Source organism: Patagioenas fasciata, chromosome 3 (genome assembly GCF_037038585.1).
Source record: "Patagioenas fasciata isolate bPatFas1 chromosome 3, bPatFas1.hap1, whole genome shotgun sequence".
Classification (NCBI taxonomy): Eukaryota; Metazoa; Chordata; class Aves; order Columbiformes; family Columbidae; genus Patagioenas; species Patagioenas fasciata.
Genome location: NC_092522.1, coordinates 34,700,726 through 34,722,178, shown reverse-complemented (window position 1 = coordinate 34,722,178; position 21,453 = coordinate 34,700,726). Strand labels below are relative to the sequence as shown.

Genomic DNA, 21,453 nt, shown 5'->3' with positions numbered 1-21,453 from the left:
TATTCTTGGGTTAACACTACACAAACTTTTAATATACAAGTAAAAAAAAAGAAAATACACTGCTTTCTATGCGAATTGTTGTGAAAAGTATTGATAACGAACCAGAGTGGTTCATGGGCACAGTGGTCTGCAAAGACAGTTCTCCAGCAACATGGGCACCAGAGATCATGTTCTTATTCCTGCTCACTAACTGTTCAAACAGTTAGCCACTAACAGATGGAAGAGACCATCTTGAGGTGACTACATGGCAGTTTGCAGAGTCACCCATCCAGGGGAAAGTGGTACCCAAAACACACAAACAGCAGCAACACCATGCAACACATGCCTCTGCATCTCGTCCAGGCTTCTAAAAATTCATACTCTCTCCTTAAACAGCTCTTCACACGCAGGCACAAAACGCACCTGAAGAAGTACACCTCAGATTCTCAGATTCCTATGAATGAAGATACAAGACAAGTAACTACAACGAAGTACATTAGAGTTTCCTAATGGCAGCCTGTCTAACACAAGTGGGGCACACACACCCACACACAAAAAATGCTTAGCACTTCTCTAGATCTATACAGTATATCCAGTAGGCAGTAAGACTCCCAAATTACCAGCTGTAGTGTCCTGGATAGGGATTGTGACGACTGAAGAGGAGACAAATGACAAGAAAGCCCACATGGATTCCTCAGGAGAGATTAACAGGCTGGCAGAGACTGTCCTGCCTGTCTTCATACATTAGATTCTACTGTGAAACAACACATACATGAAGTTACCCATTCAAAGTGCCCTTGCAACAGATGCCTACAAAACTTCAAAAAAGGAACTGAGCACTCTAGAAAACCAACAGGAGAAAGGAAAGGAAAGAATTGTGTAAGCTTTACCTACTAGCCATTTTCATCCGGGTATTCTGGAGTAATTTAGGTCCTAACTTGACCGATCATATAGAAATCCAATTATAATAAATTATTTTTCAGATATTATAATAATTTTCTTAAAAAGTGTCCCATCTAGAGCTTCCAAACCAAACACACCTTCTAGAAAGCTCTGACTTTGTTTTGCCGATGAAACTAGACACATACTTCAAGCGTGATATAGGAAAGCAGCATACATACAACCATTACTTCACTCAGGTGAAGCCTCTTTACCCTAAGAAAATACTAAAAGCATCTTAACCAAAGTTCCCATAACAGTATAAAGTAGCAGTATCTGTTCAATATTCTGAAAGGAAAGGCAGTAAGAAATGAGCCTAATTTTCACACATCCATATCAGAAAAAACAACCCCAAATCCCAGTGCAGGTGCTAACATAAAAGACAAGTGGCTGGCTCCTACAGTGCGAGAGCATCTGCCTGCCTATATCTGCATCCAAGGTATTAACACTGCTCACTGGAAGAATAAAAGCAAGCTTTGCTGGGATGCAGCAGGGCAAACTGCAGGAAACACGTCTTCAGTAACACAATATTTTTGAGCAAACTTATTAATAAAATAATCTGAGACTTGCACAGCTGCAAGACTTGCTGGTCCTTACAGCTATCAGCTCAACACCTGAAAGGGAGACTGGACCTTTGTTTGGTAACAGGTGTCTTCTTTCCACTGCATGAGTAAAGGGCACCTTTTCCATGCTCTGAGAGGAGCACGCCTGTTCCTGCCAGCAGGAACAAAAGCATGACAACATCACTCATCCCTCAGCAATTCTGCCTGGCCAGACCAGAATAAAGCACTCACTATTTCTTTTGTACACATGTGCCACTGGGGAAGCACATCCCACCTGATAGAACCTATTCCCCTGCCAGCTTGAACATTCACAATCCAAGGCTTATTTCCCACCTGAACACACTGGAAGAAACAAGCACAACAAAAGCATTTCTTTGAGCTGTTCAGTATTGGGTGGAGAAATTTATGATACACACGAAGCATCCTAAAAAGCTCCTTCCTGCCTTCCTCCTCTTTCCGCAATGCATCCCAATGCTGCTCATGCCCTCTAGTGGCAGAAACCACCCATTCGTGCCAGCCGAGGGGCAGAGACAAGCTGCTGAGTCCCACCGGGCTGCTGCCCTCCACATGGGACCTTCCCTTTAACTGGCTGGTGTTCCCACTCGAACCTGGAGGAGGCGAGGAATGCGTGGGCTCCACTCCCGTCCCTGCCGCGAGAGCTCCACCACACCGACCAGGATGCTTTTTCATCAGGAGACAGCTACAGAGAATATTTTGCTGCCACTGCAGCAGTACAGCTTATAATTGAAGCACTGCTGAATTCACACACGTACTTTGATTCCAAATTGTTTTCCTGCAGGGCTTTTGTGTGTGTTCTGTTTTTTTTTTAAAGGTTGTCATTAAAATAACGTGGGAAGGGAGCAAGCAGGGCCCACAGTAATAGCTTAAACAACCCACTAGATATACTGAACTGATGAAGACTGAATTTAAAACATCACTGAGTAAAATGAACACGAGTGACTTTGATATTCAAAAGGTGCCTAGAGGACACCAGCACCAGATGTTCTAAATGAGATTTTATTTTATTACATAGTTAATGGGGTTACTGGCAAGACTTGAGCTTTTTGTTCACCACAGAAGTGGCAAAACTCTAAGAAAGCACACGCTGTGCCACAGCTGGTCAGCCACCAACTCACCTGGGGAAAGCCACACACCTGTCCCCTTCTGCTGAGGGGATGCTGAGGCTATGTCTTTTGAGTCCATAATTTCTTTACACATAAACTTGTACTTACCTGACTAAAACAGTCATTTGACAACGTTTGAGCTTTGTGTATTCACAAGCCTTCGGGTTAGACAAGGCTTACCTGAAGGCACCTCTCCTGGATATGCTCACAAGTGCACATGCAGATTTTTAATGAAAACATGGGGAACATAGAGGCTATTCTCAGTTGTATTTCAAGTCATTCTCAGGGGATAAAAACCTAGCAAAAAAGCACTAAACAAGAAGCAATGCCTCCTCGAGAGTCAAAAAAATTGTATCAATTTTCTATAGAAGAATCTAAACTTTTTTTTCTGTTGGGATTTCTTTTTTTTTTTTTATTTCTAGTTTCTTCCTTTCAATCTCCCCTCATTTTTCACTTCTCCATTTACTCAGGAGGAAAAGGAGGAGTGAATAAAAAAAGTGAAAAAAAATCTTTGGGGGTGAAGGTAAAAATACCAGCCAAAATGAAATACTTTCAAAGACGGTTTGCTGAAAAAATAAGTTTCTAAAACTTCAGCAATACTACGTAAAGCAGTGAGAAATTCAGTAGCTGATTCCTTGACAACAAATGGGATAATGTGGTGCAAGAACAGGACTAGAGAAGGATGGTAAAGAGACACTTTTCCTACATGGAAACCTCTCCACCAGCTAAACAGAATTTATAATATTTTGAAGACACGGCCTATTTTTGGGAACAGTGTGCCCTCACCAACAGCCTTTGGAAGTAGGCATTTACAATGACTTTTTAATTGTTCTTGAGAAGATTTCCCTCAGGTGAAATTTGTTGTAGGCTTGCAGATACAAGCTCCTCTTGCCTTTCCAAGATTCACTGGGAGCTGTACTTCAGAGGCATAACAAATAAGCTGGTGAAGCACTGTTTCCACATGGATTCTCTCTAGCCAACAACACAGATTTGGGGTTTTGATTGTGACATTTAGGACCTTAAGCAAACAAACAAACAAATGAAAGAAACTACCCTTAAGAGTTCACTGAGTTCTAAACCAGGTCCTGTGGCTGAACATTTTAAAAGCACACAGCAGTGTAAATTCCACTCTCTTTATGGTCCAACTCCCCTCATCTCCGTAGGGAACAGTGCTGAGTCAAGACAACAAAATTGTTCTACTCCACCCTACTTGTGGGTCTGGAAAAACAAGGCTTAGGATTCTTAACAGAGACAAATAGGAAGGAGGAATGGACATTGAAGGAAAAAAAAAAAAAAATCACAACAGAACACATATAAAGAAATAAACCTTCATCTGTTCCGAGATAAAATGTTCCACATTATCTATTTTTATTAACACCCGCATGCACCTACCCCTTCTTCAGATGAGTCACATAGGCACTCTGTAAAGCTGCTTCCAGGAAGTAGGAAAGTTCAAATTCTGAGTAAGTCACGTTGCTGCCCTTGATACTTCGTGAATGTGTATTGTTTAAGGTCTGTGAAGGGAGGAAAGAAACACCTGGGATTACTGAGAACTGTTTGAACAAGTCTCTGGCTCATAAGGAACCGGTACCGTAAACAATAAAGTTAGCTTCTGCCATCAGATTCCTCCTCAGACTACTTTAAAATTTACCTTCATTGGCTATTCAAAAGCCTTTCAAAGTCAACTTTAAAATAAACCATACAGTGACTTCCATTAAATATTCTGCATGCAACATGAGTTTTGAAACACCATTACTTCCCAACTTTAATAGCCTAAGCAGAAAGCTGCACATTAATCCAAGGGCTTCAGAAGTAACTACTCCAAACACACAGATTCAGCATCTTGCACAGAAATATTCATATAATGTTTGAGTAGGTATGTCTAGCTTAACATAACAAATATTTGTTAAGAGTTAGTAACTTACAAGGAGTCCTAATGGAAGAACCTTAGCCTTTCCCCTGTTTCTTCTATCAAACCCTTCTAGCCTTTGCTTCCTTACTGGCAACAAACAGCTTTCATTGCTGAAAGTAGCCCTGTGTGGCCTCTCCAAAGCAGAGTTTTACATCCAGGGCTGGAGAAGGCCTATGGACCTTTAGTACATCTGTAAGTAATCCTGCATTCTTGTGTCTCTATCCATAAGATGAATGAACTAGAGTTGAAACCCCTTCCCTTCTTCACAGACACAAGCTATCCTACTAAGAAACAGACCATACAACTTGTTAGCTGGCTTTCTTAATGATATTTATATATGCACTAAGCTCAGTTTTCTTGGTTTAATTCAATTAAAAACAAAATTTGGTACAGACACACACCTTTGTTGCTGAGAAGAGTCAGAAAGTTAAAGGCCATTAAGTTACAGAAGAACAGGTAACACGTAATGCCATCAGTGCTGCTGGTGTCAAGCATAAAGTGTGGCAAAGCAAGGGCATGGAAGAACACGGCATACATTCTTAGACAGGCAAAGCTACAGATAGAGACCACTAGGCATGTACCCAGAAAATTAGTGGCATGTGTCACAGGTCAGCAGAGGGCTCACAGTACTCATCTTACTCAGCCTTCTACCCAACCACCAACTAAGCAGCTACTTGCTACTGATTATCTAGGTTCCTCCAGTTTCACCTGGAGAAACTGAAGCACTGGCAGTTAAACTGCTATGGCAAGACCCAAAAAGGTTACTTTCAGCTTATTAGCAATCCAAATATCCACTCCTATGCATCGTTTACACAGCTGATACATAAAACTTCTTGGGCTTCTTCATGCCGGCACTGGCTATGCAAAATTTGTAGTCCCTCTTTAGTAAGAGCTAAACTTGAGATACAACCTGAGCACATCTGAAGTATTCAGTGCTTCACCACCAGCAAAACTGGTTTCCAGACCTCATTCTCAGAGAAAACAGGCAGATACCCGATGAACTGCTGTTTTGCAACTTCTTATACAGAGACACCTCACTTGTTCCACCAAGCAGATGGCACAGGAATGTGTCCAGGATGGTTTTGAATGTCTCCAGAGAAGGAGACTCCACAACCTCTCTGGGCAGCCTGTTCCAGGGCTCTGGCACCCTCAGAGTAAAGAAGTTTTTCCTTATATTCAGATGGAACCTGCTGTGCTTCAGTCTCTGCCTGGTGCCCCTCATCCTATTGTTGGCACCACTGAAAGGAGTCTAGTGCCACCCTCTTGACATCCACCCTTGAGATATTTATAAGAATAAATAAGGTCCCCTCTCAACCTTCTCTTCTCCAGGCTGAAAAGAACCAGCTCTCTCAGTCCCTTCTCATAAGAAAGACGCTCCAGACCCCTCATCATCTTTGTATCCAGCTGCTGGACTCCCTCCAGTAATTCCTTGTCCTTCTTACCTTTTCAAGCTCCTGCAGGTACACCTGGGCAATGACACATGCTGTCTCAAAACAAGCCATGGCTTCCTCCTCCTTTTCACACAGTCGAGCACGTGAAGCAATTGAGTTGGTTGAGCGCTCCAGTGACAGACCTGCAAAATGGCAACACCTCCTTTAACTGGAGCCCACCAACAGCAGCATGGCTGTACTATTCCTTCATTTACCAGCTGACAGCAAAGTTTTTCCATAGGTGGGTTTCTCCCTTGGTTTAGTGACTTTAAGGAAAAGACCCCCAAGAAAATACAATTCCTACACATGCAAGGCTTTTTTGTCATGCTGCTCTAACACACAGTGTCACTGCACGCTTGTACAGTGCCTCTCAAACACTTCATGAAGAAAAGGCATACACAATCCCTCTGGCAGGGATGCACAAGCAGAGAAATTACAGCTTGTATTTCCAAAGACAGCTGTAGATTTTGGGTGCTTCAACACAAGTGCTGCTTCAGAAACACCCTGCGACTGGATTTGAGAATTTCTAAGCATCCACGATTCCAAGCGAAGCTTTCAACAAGCAGTAGTTTTGAGGGGAAAAAAAAAAACAACCTTGGAAAATTATACTAAAACAGAGTTGGAAAACCCAAGGCCTCTTTTGGAAAATCTGAGCACATGCAAATTGCATATGGACACATAGAAAGCTCTTGGCAAGGCACAAGAGACTCTTAACCACAAGATCATGTGTCCAAAGACACAAAAAAGTCCTGGGTTTTGTACTACTCAAATTCTTTCCTGTATCACCATCCAACCCCTCTTACAAACAAAGAGCATGTTAAATGGAGACCTACAGCTACTGTCCCTGTATGACTCTTTTATTATCAGATCCTTGTCTGGCATCACACTACTACATCCTTTTTATCTCTAACGCTGTTTGCAGAGGCTAATGTATCTACATATCAGTTTTACTCTGACCAGTGTAGGTTCTTATGCCATCCTGGATCTCCACAACATACCACTGCTTGGAAACTGGTCTTCTACACCAAACACAACTGCATTGATGCCCAGTAGCCCAACACACATTGCAAAATGTTCAGCACATGCTTCTCAATAAACTTCATACATAACAACACTCTCCAATACTAATGAAAAAACGTTTAAGTCGTAATACAAAATCCCAGTGTTCCTGACACAGACCCACAGAGGTGATGAAAGAAGAGTTCGGCTGTTCGGACAGCCTCTCCAAGGGAGTGATTCAGACTGCTGCAGCACAGGGCAAAAGATTCTGCCCCATGTGAGGAGATTCTGCCCCATGTGAACATACCAGGAGCCACGTTTCCCTGGGCCCCACCATCCCAGAAGGAACAGGTCACCTCGACAGCCTGACAACCAGCCCTCGGGAAGCAGCAATGGGCAGCCAGCTTTCTCCACAATGAACAGACACAGCCCAAGCGCTCATGCTGGAGGTTCCTAGGCAGTTCTAGCTTTGTTTACTTCTCACATTCAATGTTTCTGTTCCGTCCCCTTGGTTACTCTGCTAGGAGTTTCCACATCTCATGTCTTACATTTGAGCCAGACACAAGCATCTAGTTCGGTAGGTGGAGAAGGCACCCCAGCTGGTAGCTCCCCACCCCTTCTGCCCTCTCCCTAGTCAGAAGTGCACAGTACACTCCCTCAAGCACCTGTATCTTGGAGGAACACACGTTAGTATCGTTCACCTTTGAAAAGCCTGATTGGAGTAGAGCAGGAGGACTGGATTTACTTCAAACTGATGGTGTGTGAGGGACAAGGACCATGACCATTTTGCTGCTTTTAGCTAATCCCCATTTTGTGTTCACTCCTTTTTACTGACATACACCTTGCACAGCATCCAACATGTAATAGATTTTGTCCATCTACAAAGTCTCTGGCTTTATATCATGGTCTGCTTCCCTATTATTTCAAAGCTTTAATTTTCTAGCCCTGTTGCTAAGTAATGAAGGGGAAAAGAGCGTGTTAACTCTCCATAGAGAAAAAGAAACTATCCAGTGCTGAGGCCAGTACAATCAGCTTACAAATATTTTTCTTAGATCTGCCTTAGTTTTATCTACCTCTGAATTCCTAATCATTCCCTGAAAATAAATTTTAAGAAGTGTTACATTTCAGAGTCACCATTCCCTTGAGGGCCCTGAAAGAAATCCAGTAGAATCCGCTGACATTCATACACATGCAGCATCTAACCAAACCGCAAGAGCCATCCTAGCAGTCTGTATGGGGGTGGTTATCGTGGGAGATGTCACACAGAGAAAACAAGCTGATAAAAAGCCATTTACATACATGTTACAGCCCGCTGTAAGGAGCTACTATCTATAAGCTCTGACATGGGGGAGGAAATCAAGCAGCCTTTATCAGCACCAAGGACTGACAACAAACATGCCCATCCATGCGGTCCAAAAACCAGAGCTGGAGCTGATCAAAGACAGGAGAATGAACAAACATTTCCAAAAAGGTTTCCTGCCACAGTATGTGCAGAGCAATATGAAGCATATCAGACAGATACTATCCTACATCGCACACATTTTTCTATTTGTAAAGGGCAAGAAGCAAAAATGACCCACATGATACAAAATTAGTCACAGTTCTTTCTGCTAATGCCACGTGCACTGACCTGATGTCATCAGAATATAAAATCATGTACAGAATCCAAACAGGGCTATTCTTCCCTACCACAGAAATGCAATGAAAAGAAAAAATTGAGCAAGCAGACTGCAAATCCAGTAGACAAAGCAAAGAAAACAAGAAGAAAAGTTCCCTATTCGTGCAGCCACCAATTCAGTTCTCATAGTGCAAAGCCCCAACAATTACAAATTTGCTAAAGGTACAGTTGGTCAAGACTGTTTACAAGTCCTCCAGTCCTGAGAACCAAGTCCCACTAACTCTTCTCTATTCCCCTGTTATCAGCACAGAAAAAGCTTTACAGCACAACATACATTTTAAATTCAACTCAGTTCCCATAAAGTGTCAGAAAGCCATGGAAGTGCATGCTACTTCCACACTGGATTTAGCAAGAAAAGTGTAGCTCTTGCTAAGACAGAATTACCTTCTGAGTAAAGCGTAAAGCCATACGCTTTATTGGTATCTGGTTAAGGTAAAGGGACTTGTGTATTTTTCACAACCGGTTATGGTAAGGTAATACCAACTTACAACCTACCTATGCTAATTTTTTTTTCTCATATGAATCAGATGCCCAAATTTAAATATATACCATAAGAATGTTTTATGTAGTGAAGATACAGCTTTCTAACAGAAGAGTATGGCCCAAGCTCAAGATTTAAACAGACATATGCTTCCCAATTATCCTTTTTAAAAGAACTCTTTCTATCCATTTCAAAGGCAGAAACTTGCTATGTATGGAAACACTGCTTTTCCTTCTGCATAAAGATGAGGCTTCCATTCACCTCCTCTGGTTTCCCCAAAGATTGATCTCCGGCTCTTGATCTCTCTATAATCTTGGCCCCTTCTTCCACCTTCTAAAGCTAATCTGCATTTGGGTCAGAAAAAAGCAAAACTCATAATGTTTGTAAGAGGCGTCATTGAACTGATTTCTTCCTAGAGCTGAAGTGCACTGCTCTCATGTACGGAAACATGGAAGGGGAGATTTTACGAAGGCTTATGTCCACTTCCATCTCACTCAGGCCTTGCCAAGTGAAAACAACATATTGTGTAGCTCTAGTGGTCTGAGGTGATGTTTTTACCAGAACTGGAACATATATATGCACATGGACAGGCTGTATCAGATTCTCAGCAACATAGGTGAGATGAAAATTCATGCTGGAAGAGATCACAGGAGATCCCTGGTTCAACTTTCTGCTCAAAGCAGGACTGGTTCGGGGCATTGCTCAGCCTGGTCTTGAAAGCCTCAGCACACAGATGGAGACTGCAGCATCACTAGGGAGAAGAGGAAACTAAGGTGGCTTTCTTCTTTTGCTCCAGTTCATAAACTAGCCCACCAAATAGCAGCACTCCTCCTCCTGAATAGGAGGAATCTACTCACAGGTTCTTTTCATTCTCCTTTTTACACAGACTTCTGATGGATGAATTTACACAACCGGGGAATGGTGGGTTCACAAGTGCAAGACTTTGAGGTCAGCAGCAGCATGCTGTAGCCTGCAGCTGCCAAAACCCCATGGCCCAGGAGCACCAGAGCAACCTAGCAATCTAAGGAAGGAATCAAAGAAAACACAACAGCGCACAGAGTGCTAAGCCTACCTCTTGTGTTGTGTCCTGTGCTACATTTGTGCTGAATGCAGCTGTGGCAACTTGAAGAAAAGTAAGCTTAGGGTGGAACTTACAGCCCAGCAAACACCATCAGGCCCAGTCTGCAGAGCAAGACTACAGCACCTGTGCCCCCATGCCACCCAGACAGACCAGCCTGGCTAGAAGACAGTGTGCTGCTAAGCTAAGCACATGCAATAGTTTTACTCTAGCTACAGCAAGAGAAGTCATTTGTTTTGAGGTAAGTTGGGTGTGAATGTATTGCATGGCAACTACTGCAAGGAAACAGGTTGTGTGCACGTTCTCACTCTGTGGTGAACACCAGGTCATTCTGGGCAGCTGTCCCCAAGGGGAGGGTGCACTTCACTTCTAGCATGCAGCCTTCAGCCTAGCTCAGAAGTGTGGCTCTAGAAAAATCAACTAGCATTGAAACAAGACTATTTTTAAGACTAGTTCCTCAAACATACACGTGCATGCTGACTAATTAAAGATCAGCAGAACTTAAACACTTTTCAAAGACAAAATTCAAAGCACAACCAAACCATTTTAGACACGGTATTACAACCAGGCTGCCTCACCAGCTAAGGTTTGAACTTCAGAGCACAGCCCTGAGTCAATCACATTAGTGTCTCAGAAAGCAAAACAGCCTGAACCTCAACAAGCCAAAGCAGAAGTCAGGATTATGTTGACACAGCACTATGCGTTATTTTTGCCACAATTCACAGCAGTTTCAATAATTCACATCACGGGTCTTGACACTCATCTCCCCAGCAATTAAGCTATTATTTTTCAGCAGAATTTATTTGAAATGCAAATAGAAGGGGAAGAAAGGCCTAGAAGCACGTTGTTTTGATCACCTTCATTGACACTGCAGCTCATGAAAGGTAGGGAGGATGAGAAAAGTTTTGTTTTGCAAAAAAGCTGTGCAAGCTTCTGTCACTATTGCCTCCTATTATACAGGATTATCGCTACGCAACAGCCCAGTATATTTACAGCAATACATTATAATCTTGCGGTCTTTGTCATGTAAGAGTCTCAAAGGCAGAAAGTGCCAGTAAGTCTTAATCCAATTACCTTAAGACCTTTTTGTCCACAAGCAGGGAATGAAGCCTGAAAATTTAAGTAACCTGTGCTTTGGGCTGCTTGGGCTGCTTAGTTGCATCAAAGCAGAACTCAAGACCCTTACTCCCAGCCTTGCCACAGATGCAATAAGCCAATGCTAACACTGTTACTCCAATTATTTTGAAATTAGTAACTCCAGCTGGTTAAACTTGCATTTACAGATACAATCTGTTAAAACTAGGACAGTGACTGAGTGGCTGTGAAGCCGGAAGGTGACAAGCACTCCCCTGAAATGCAACCTCAGCCTTCTACCAATGATCAATGCCATGTAGTCTCTGCATCGCTGCCTGTCTTACCACATGGTAGAAAGGAGCAACCCTAACCCAAAGATCTTCCTGAGCATACCAAGACCTGCACCCTACCAGCTAGCTGCCCTTAAGCTTCATGGCAGAACCTTAGATCTAACCTGTAACACAGTGGTCTCCAAACGTTTTTGATCATATACCCCCATGAGTAAAAAAAAAAAAAAAAATTATTGAGTGTGCACACCCAACATATGGATATAGTTATACATACATGGTGCTTAGCAATGTATTTACTATATATTTACATGTTTATTTTTTCAAAAATACCTACTAGGTAGCATGTTACTGACAGTCACCTGTCATCACAGAAGAGGTCAACAAATTCAGAACACTTAACTTCTTGTAAAAGCAAAAAGGCATAACTCATCTTAGAGTTTGACAACTTTTTTAAGCACTTTGCCACGAGACAACTCGTGAGCTTCAGTGTGGTACAAAAGATTTTCACAGTCACTCCCCATCTCATTACAAAGCATTGTAAAGATTCTATTTAAAAGTCTTGTCTTTATAAAGTTAACTGCTGTAACTTATTAATTGTACTGGTACATGAGGCCACCTCCGTTCCATGATATATCTGATAGCAGTTAAGGAGATACCTCTGCTGGAGCAATGCTCTGGGGCACAGTAAACATGTGGAAGCAATCTCTTACAGCTTCACATCTAAAGGACTTTGCCAACATCATCCATATCCATAACGCATGGCATGCTCCAAGAATTACGTTTTCTCCCTGGTCTAAATACAACAGGCAGAAGCAGAAGAGAAAAAATGAAAAGTGGATGATGCACAAGGCAGAGAGATGGTGCTGACGACCAAGTACTGGGATTTATTCAGCTTGAGCTTATCTGCATCACTGCCAGGCAGCATCAACAGTAAGAAAGTTCTCTTCTAGCTGCAGCCAGACTACTCCACTTTCATGTGTACCTTGGAAGCAGGAGGGAGAAGAGTAATTCAAATTTTACTATGTTGATTCATATTGAGCACTCAAGTCAATTCTACTTAAAATTTGTTAGAACAGACATAGTTTGCAAGGACTAACAGGCTTGTTGCCCTGACACTTAAAAGATGGTCAAAGGCATCCAGAGTCTATTTCAGGGTAAACCAGCACATGGAAATCCTCCCATAGCAACTGGACACACATTGTGCTACACTACACAGACCCAGCACGGGGACAGCATCACAGCCATCTAAAACCTACCTCTAGCTTAGGCCATCTATGAGAACATTTATATCTGTTTTCTTTTACTGAAAATAAGAGTGTAGCATGTTGTCTCACATATCACACAAACATTGTGTGCTTTGTTCTGCTTCATCAGAAAAGGATGTGCAACTACTCCTTTATCTCTTGATGCTGCCAATCCCTCAACTTGAAATCATAGTGCAGGAAGCAGGTAAGGTTTTGTGTGTGTAACCAGCACACACCACTGTGCATGGAGAAGGGAGTGGAAGACTAACAAAACCTTACCATCAAAGAAACTAAATCAAACTAACAAAAGGAACAAGAAGGTATTTTCTTTTTCCACTTTCCAAAATGCATTTAGTGGCCTGTGCTAACTCTCCTCAGAAGTCTAAAATGCACAAGAGCAGCATGGGTGTGATAACAGATGGCGCAAAACTACTTCTCAAATGCAAACAGAAAAAAAAAAAGCATAAGTGACCCTATCTAATGGCACTAATGGCAGAGAAGAGCTCATGGAGTGCAGCAGCAAAGCCTGCTTCCGCAGATGCCATGGGAAGCCTAAGTGCACCAAGAACACCAGGGCTGGGCTTAACAGTTCTCTCACACCAGAGCTGAAACACAGTGGCACTGAGGCACACAATTCACCAACATGAAACAGTTTCAGAGTCATCACTGTCACAACATGAGTGCAACTCTGAACTCTTAAATTTCTGTCCTGAAAACCCTTTTATCAAGCCATCAGCATCTACAAACTGCAGCTTTTGCCTATCAGGCAGCTACTCTGATATCAACATGAATAAACAGCATGCTTCCTGTCAAACTGGCAGAACTGTGAACACCAGCACTTTGAAGCGTACACCAGGTACAGAACAAAGCCTCTCTCCCTCTGATCTGAATTAATATTTAAAAGATGCAGTTCTTGTCAAGCACAAGTGAAAACAAGTTCTGCCAACAGAATGCCTTCCCCTCACTGTTACTGAGTTTTAATGCGATATTGCACGATAGAATCATTTTGGATGGAAGAGACCCTCAGGATCATCGAGTCCAACCCTAACCTAACTCTAGCACTAAACCATGTCCCTAAGAACCTCATCTGAAAGCCTTTTTTATTTTTTTAGATTGGATATTAGGAAAAAATTATTCACAGAAAGGGTTGTGAAGCACTGGAACAGGCTGCCCAGGGAAGTGGCGGAGTCACCATCCCTGGAGGTGTTTAAAAGGCATTGAAACAAGGTTCTTAGGGACATGGTTTAGTGCTAGAGTTAGGTTATGGTTGGACTCGATGATCCTGAGGGTCTCTTCCAACTGTAACATACATCCTTGTGGCTAGGACTCACCTTTTCTAACAGTCAAGCAAGAAAATCAGTTTTATTATTCAGGCTTTGTTTAGAGAAACCCATCTCACCCCTCTTCAGTCATCAAAAAAGGATTCCAACATAAAGGAATTTGTGCCCTGCCCCTGACAGACCCTTGTAAAAAAAATAAAAATAATAAATGAAAAAGCAAACAAACAAATTCATTTTCTTCCATTGCAGTTCTATTCAGTCACAGCAGCAGGTGAAAATACCAACCAAAGTAACCTCACTGAGTAGCTGCCAGTAGAAGAAAAAGCAGGTAAGGATCAGGAGGAGACTAATGCAAGACAGTGTATCATCTCAAATGCTTAAAGGTATAGGTTAACACAACTGCATACTGCCAAGAGTCAATCATCTTCAGGATGCCAGTTACCACCCAAGATCAATAGATTCATACCAAAAAAAAAAGTGAAAGCAAAGTTGTAGGTAGTTTTTCCTACAACCTTCATTGAAACCTACGCTTTTCCCTTCTTAACTTTGTGCCCAGTATATTTCTGGCTCTTCATGATCAACAGACTTTCCTAAAGACGATGAGGAACGCTGGTGTTTTCTTTAGGAAAGCCTCAGCTGCCCTCCTGAACACCACACGGAATCCAAGCACCTCAGCCAGCGTTGTCGCTTCCGAGGTGGGCAGGTTCCACATGGCTGTGAACTGGGGCCCCAGGGAAGTCAGCACACTTTAAAGTAACAACTAAATAGGATGATGAGGGTAAAGAGGATTTAGACGCTCAAGTAAAAGCCTGCAGGAAGCATGCCATGATGTCAACTGTGCCTAAGCGACACAAACTTATGGGGAGAGGCAAGGAGAGAATTCAGGGATCTGGATATTTTCCTTGTAGTCTTGCGGCTACTGAACAACAGCACAGAAATTGATCCTTTTTATGTTGACATGTGCCATTAACACCACGCTTAGAGAACCTCAGGAACTCTCATAAACCAGCCTGTGGAAGAGATCCCAAGCGCAAGAGTATGCATAACCACAAAGAGGGTTTTTTTCATATCCAAAAGGCAGAATGCATTCCAAATGCTTGTCTGGAAAAAAGGAGAACACACCTTGCAAAACATTATGCCCACTGAAATGAAGAGCAGGCTCAGAAAAACGCACATATAGCCTGCCAAAAGGCTTGTAAAACATCACTCAAATTAAAAATGCTTCCTGCAAAACTAAGGTAGAAGAATAAATTCAAAATATGATTATGAAATAAATTATGACCCTTCAAAACTACAGTGTTATCAAACACAGTTCATCTATACTTGAAATTGCTCAAACTACCGACACTAAGAATCATTCCACACAGCCTGCGTTCCAGTGCACCCGATAGTTTTGGTGTTCACATCTTATTCATCAAAAACTAAGTGGACAAAAGTCTCACCCCAGAGAAGCTAACTGGAAATTCTGTTTTCAAAAGGACTCTATTTAAAAGTAAGGCTGCTAAGGTTAAGCCCATAATGCAGAATAACCCATTAACATTATTTGAACAGAATACAGCCTTACACTATGGGACCAGCAGCATTTAGTAAAAAAATTTCAAAAAAAAAAAATTGAACTGGAGAAGTTATTGGCATAGGATCTGAAATAAGAGTTGGATGAAGTACTGAAGTGCATCTTGAAAACAGAGGCACTGTCTTCTAGTGTGGAAAACAAACAAACAAACCAATCAACAAAACACACCTTTTTTCCTCCCTTTCAGTTTTCTCCACTAGCTTAGTTCAAAGCTGATGAACAAAACTGCAAAATGCTGATGAACTAACAAAACCAAGCAGGAAAACTTTTTTTTCATTTTAATCTACAAATAATTAAAAAATGCACACATGACAAGAAATTAACTCATTCACACTTAACAGAAACACTGAGATAAAACACTGTCTGCAGCAAATGAAATTCATTCATTTAACTCAAAGATTCCTAACCAAATTATTTAGCGAGGAGGAGAAAGAATATTTATCAGAACTTAGTTTTGCAATAAAGGTATTTTTAACTGTACATTTTATTCCAATTGACAAACAAATGAAGCTGACTACAAATCTCACCAGGAAATTAACAATCCTGTAGAAAACCATGTTAGAAAAATGAATTACACATAAGCAAATGTCAAAATTAAAGACTCCAATGAAGTGTGTGAACAAGTGTGTAATGCATCTTCTGATTAGCTACAATGAAGTATTTTAATAACAGCCTTAGGTTTACTGAAAGCAAACCTACATGTTTTCAATAGTTCTGCAAACCAACAAAATAAGAAATTAATTAAGCAACACAAGCACAAAGGAAGTTTAAAATAGATCATTCAAATTTTAAGGCTTCAGTTGGTCAATTTAAAATCATGATTAAAACCAAGTGGGAAGTTTTCAAACCAGTGAGTAAAAGGTCAGTTTTTCTGTTTATCTTTGTGTGGCATCACCATTTTCCTTTCAGGACACCCCCACACAACCACCTGCAATATTACAAACCCAAGAGAAAGATGTCACATGGGAAGAAAGCAGAACAATATGCTTCCAAGCAATACATTATAATCGTAGTTTAAAAAGATATAATCTTAAAAGAAACAGGAAAACCTGAGCAGTTTGTCCCAGAAATGAACAAACAAAATATCCACAAAGAGCTGGACTTGACCCAGAACCCTGGATGCAGGCTCCAGGCTGTTGAGCATTATTAAGCTCAGGAAAAACCCTCATGTGATAGGTTCAGGGTTTTGCTTTCAGCAATAGCACTCACAGCTTTTAGGAGGGCTCTGCCTCAATATAGCAGTTTCTCATGATCTTACAGTTTTTCGGAAGTGTCACACTACAGATTTTAAACATCTTTAAATGACATAATGGGTTCAAGAGCAAAATAAAGACTGCTCCGAGCCACTGAAATAACAAAGTATCATTTTCTTGTATGTGTGACTTGTGCTGGACTTCTTACAACAAAACACAGACTACAATCAAGGCTTCTTGCAGACACAGTATGACCTTGTTCTCTCCACCTAGATTTTTCTAAGGTCTAAAAAGGCCAAGCTCACACTGCAGCCTTTTGACACAATGGATCTCTTTTCTAAAGTTTTCAAAAATAAACTATTAGAAACAAGTTTACAAGGGATTCACCTCACCCATCTTTAGACATGCACGAACAAGTTATTCCACAGCAAGCTCACACAGTCACCAAAGAGGAGGCTGTATTGTACAACACCATGCACTTCATCCCTGTCAGATATCATTTGAAGAGGTAATGAATCACCCCAGAACTGCCAGCTTCTGACTGTACAGAGAGTTCAGACTGGAAGTGCTCAAATTAAACCCACCCTGGGCTGAAAACAGCCAAAAACAACACAAAAATTACTGCAGGATGGTCTTTAAAACTCCTCCAGGGATGGTGACTCAACCACTTCCCTGGGCAGTCTGTTCCAGTGCCTGACAACCTTTCCTGTGAAGAATTTTTTTTTTTTTTCCTACTAAGCAATCTAAACCTCCCCTGGCACAACTTGGGGCCATTTCCTCTCATCCTGTCACTTGCTACTCGAGAGAAGAGACCAACACCCTCCATGCTACAACCTCCTTTCAGGTAATTGTAGACAGCGATAAGGTCTCCCCTCAGCCTCCTTTTCTCCAGGCTAAACAGCCCCAGTTCCCTCAGCTGCTCCTCATCAAAGCTGTGCTCCAGGCCCCTCACCAGTCTCATCACCTCCTCTGAACGGTCTCCAGCACCTCAATGTCCTTCTTATGATGAGGAGCCCAAAACTGAACACCGGATTGGAGCTGGGGCCTCACCAGTGCCGAGTACAGTGGCACAATCACTTCTCTACTCCTGCTGGCCACACTATTCCTGATACAAGCCAGGGTGTTATTGGACTTCTTGGCCACCTGGGCACACTGCTGGCTCATATCCAGACAGCTGTCTATCAACACCCCCAGGTCCTTTTCTGCCAGGCACTTTCTAGCCACTCTTCCCCGAGCCTGTAGTGCTGCCTGGGGCTGTTGTGACCCATGTGTGGGACTTGACACTTGGTCTTGTTAAGCCTTATACAGTTGGCCTCAGCCAAGTGATCCAGCTGGTTTAGATCCCTCTGTAGTGTCTTCCCGTCCTTGAGCAGATCTGTCTCCAGGTTACCACCCTCTAGGTGGAGGAAGTCCAGTGCCTGGCCTGACAGCTGATCTGACGGACACAGGGAGCTCCTCCACACGGTGCTGACTCACCTTGCAGCAGCTCTGATACCCCCACATCCTGACCACAAGCACTGCAGCAAGCCAAAGGCACTCTCTGACATTAAAAAGACAGGACCCACGTGCCACATCAGCCCTGCCTGAGCCTCCATCACTCAGGCCGGCAAGAGCCTCCTTCAGTTAACACAGCTCTCTGCACACTCACATGCAGCACAGCAGGAAAAGGCTGCGCAACAAACATTGCAACAACACAGGAGCCTTTCTACAGACTTGGAATTTAGGTATGCTGAAGCCCTGGCTAGAGCTATACCTTTGTCAAGGTTAGGTTGTGACCTGATCCACTACCAGAAGATTTATCTGCTGGGAGCAGAGATATCTGCAGGGTTTTTGCAGCAAGCACAGTCAGAGGGAAATCAATGGGCTCTGGAAGTTACTACATGTTGTTCTGAAGTCTTTTTGCTTGCTTGCTTTTTCAAACGGACATTACCAGGTAACAGAGCCACAACATGTCCCAAGAGAAGTAGAAGCAAAAAGAGAGCAAGTTTGCTTACTCAATACTGTTTTATGTAACAGACAGAACTGCTTGCATCAGAGATCACCTCCAGTACTGTGAAGTGAGCAGAGGTTTCAAGGAGGAACTAACTTGACAGAGGATGAAGAAGGAGGAGACAAGTATAGACCAGCCACCTATTAACTAACCAGAGGTTAATTTAGCCATCATGAAAAAACAACAACAAAACAAACAAACAAAAAAAAACCCACAAAAAAACAACGACGATAACAAATGAGACTTGTCAGAGAGCTTCACTCGCAGTGCCCACAGAACTTCTCACAACACAGGGATTTAGAACAGGACAAGCAGAAGCAATAAGCTGAGAAACTGGAAGTCTTGACCTCTCTGCCATTTCTCCTGTGACCTGCCAACTCCTCAAGACCCTGCATTTATAGAGAACTTCAACATTTACTGCTTTATACTCACCTTGGGTGGAAATGTACTACACAAGGAAAGAAACTTTTTCCCTGTTCAGCTTCTGCAGTCCAACCACAAGGATGCAAATCCATATTGCTTTTTACCACAAAATGAACTGACTACATGCTATGGACCTCCAGAGGAAGACCCTGGAGATTTAGTTCAGTGTCCTATCTTCAGTGTTGTGGAGCTCGAAAGATGCTCTAAAAAAGCAATCTCAGTTTTGCTGGTTCACATTTCATTTCTACCACAGACTTCATCTATGCAGCTCCTCACAGTATTTCCCATAACTTTCTCATTACATTTTTGTTTGTTTCCAGCAGTAAAATGATAAATCTGAGTGCCTTTGATCAACTTTTCTTTCTTCCATGGCCTTTCCAGCATAATCATGAGTGCTTGAGAACCTACACTGTCATTCTTCACACAGGCACAACCCAGCAGAACTGGCTACACAAAACCAAGGTGGTTTCAGGTTTATAATAAGAAGTAATACAAATTTCTGGTGTTTACCTAATGCTGGATGAACAAGCATATTCTATTAACTGATTTCTCCCTTTACTGAAAATCTGAATAAGAAATTAAGCAGGGAACCTAAGTTCTGCCCTGAAATAAAGACAGGACTATGGTTTTTCAGGATTGTTGCCTAAATGTCAACAAACTTTTGCCTTGCAAAAAATTTACTACCTGTAATGTTCAAGAGAGTCTTTAAAGATTTCAGCTTGCATAAGCTAACAGTAGTCCAACCAAAGGCAATAATATGGTATGGATCAACATATGTTCTGCAGAGATACCAAATGAAAAAGGGGACAAAGAAAAATCTTTAGCATAAATAAATTTTAAATAATTCGACTCCATGCAGTTACTTGCCCTGCAGAGGTAGTCTGGTCTGACATGTTTTGAAATGAAAATTTAAATCCACAGAACTACTGTCATAGTTACCTGTACAAATTTCTAACATTTAAGGGCTTATTTCTCTAAGACTGAAATATCGACTACGTGGCACAGAGGAACAGTGATCCTGGCCAGGAGTGCCCTCTCCAGCCTGAGCTAGACAAGCTCCACTCTGCTGGACTTTGTCAGAAACTTTGTTAGAATACTGAGTGACCCTTGATATCTTGGCTAATCTGAAAATAATCATCATGGAGAACAAAAACTGTGCACAGAGGTTGCCCTTACAGTTTACACACAAACAGAAGGGCAATACAACATTTACATTCCATGCTAAATCGTATGGAAAAAAAACACCAAAAAAAAACCCCACAACCTAGCCTGATCCTCTGAGGCAAACACCCTCAATATCTTCATATGCAAGTGAGGTAGTCAATACCATAGAAGAGGCCCTACAGGAACAGTGTTATTCCATCAGCGTTCATGCGTTCCTTATTACATTCACACCTCAGCAAGGGCCTTATCAAGTTCCCAGTGAGGACAGTGCATCTCCTTCAGACTCTGGAATGCACCAATAGCTGCTCTCACATACACCGCTATGAATGCACCAGCAGTTACTCACTCCGCTGCACCATGCAAGTGTCAGTGCGAGTTACAAGTAAATTAGTCCTACTCCACAAAAGCTCATTAACGAAGCAGATTCAACCAGTACCGCAGAAAACAAAATCAAAGCAAGCAAAGCAGCACAAACAGGTTTGCAAAAAAAGCAGAATGACTGTGTGAGATCATAAAACACCCAAATTACTATCAGTAATACTAGTAGCCCAGTCAAACAGTATTTTGGGTTGATTTGGTTTCACTCTTTTACATACCAGTTGAAGGTATCTGATCATCAGAGTTCTCATTCACCTAATTAGCTGGTGGACATGCTGAAAAGAGTAGAAAGCAGTAGATAGGTAGCAGTACTTGAGCAACATTTATAAAGGAATTGAAAGCAAATGAAGGAGAAGATTACTGATCTTTTTTCCCCCCAAGTCAAAATTTGACTAGGGTCTTCCTTTCCCCCACTCAAAACAAAATGCAATTTCACTACCCATAGAGGCAGGCTTTTATTAGGATCTCTCAAACAGTGCAGCGTCTGTAAAATTACAAGGGGGAGGAGAGATTCCTGTTTGTACATAGGGTCTGATACTGTGTGACATGCATTGCAAAGATATACTATCTGCTTTGAAAGCACATATTATGTTAGTCCAGAGTTTAAAACTTGGAAACATCATCCTTGCTTAATTCACAGAGATCACTAAAATATACAAGT

General features: G+C 42.0%; 1 protein-coding gene across 5 annotated transcripts in view; it reads right to left on the bottom strand.

Annotated features, from left to right (window-relative positions):
* The window catches only part of TTC7A (tetratricopeptide repeat domain 7A), a 195,344-nt gene that overhangs the window by 168,691 nt on the left and 5,200 nt on the right, over window positions 1-21,453 (bottom strand). For 4 of the 5 annotated variants that reach the window (XM_071806103.1, XM_071806101.1, XM_065833824.2 and 1 more), the window contains exons 4-5: window positions 5,960-6,090; window positions 3,998-4,119 (exon numbers count right to left, since the gene is read on the bottom strand). In XM_071806103.1, the coding sequence (XP_071662204.1) occupies window positions 3,998-4,119; window positions 5,960-6,090 (253 nt within the window). Of the gene's footprint in view, window positions 1-3,997; window positions 4,120-5,959; window positions 6,091-21,010; window positions 21,071-21,453 lie in introns of those variants that run through there. The other variant, XM_071806104.1, reaches the window with a different exon arrangement.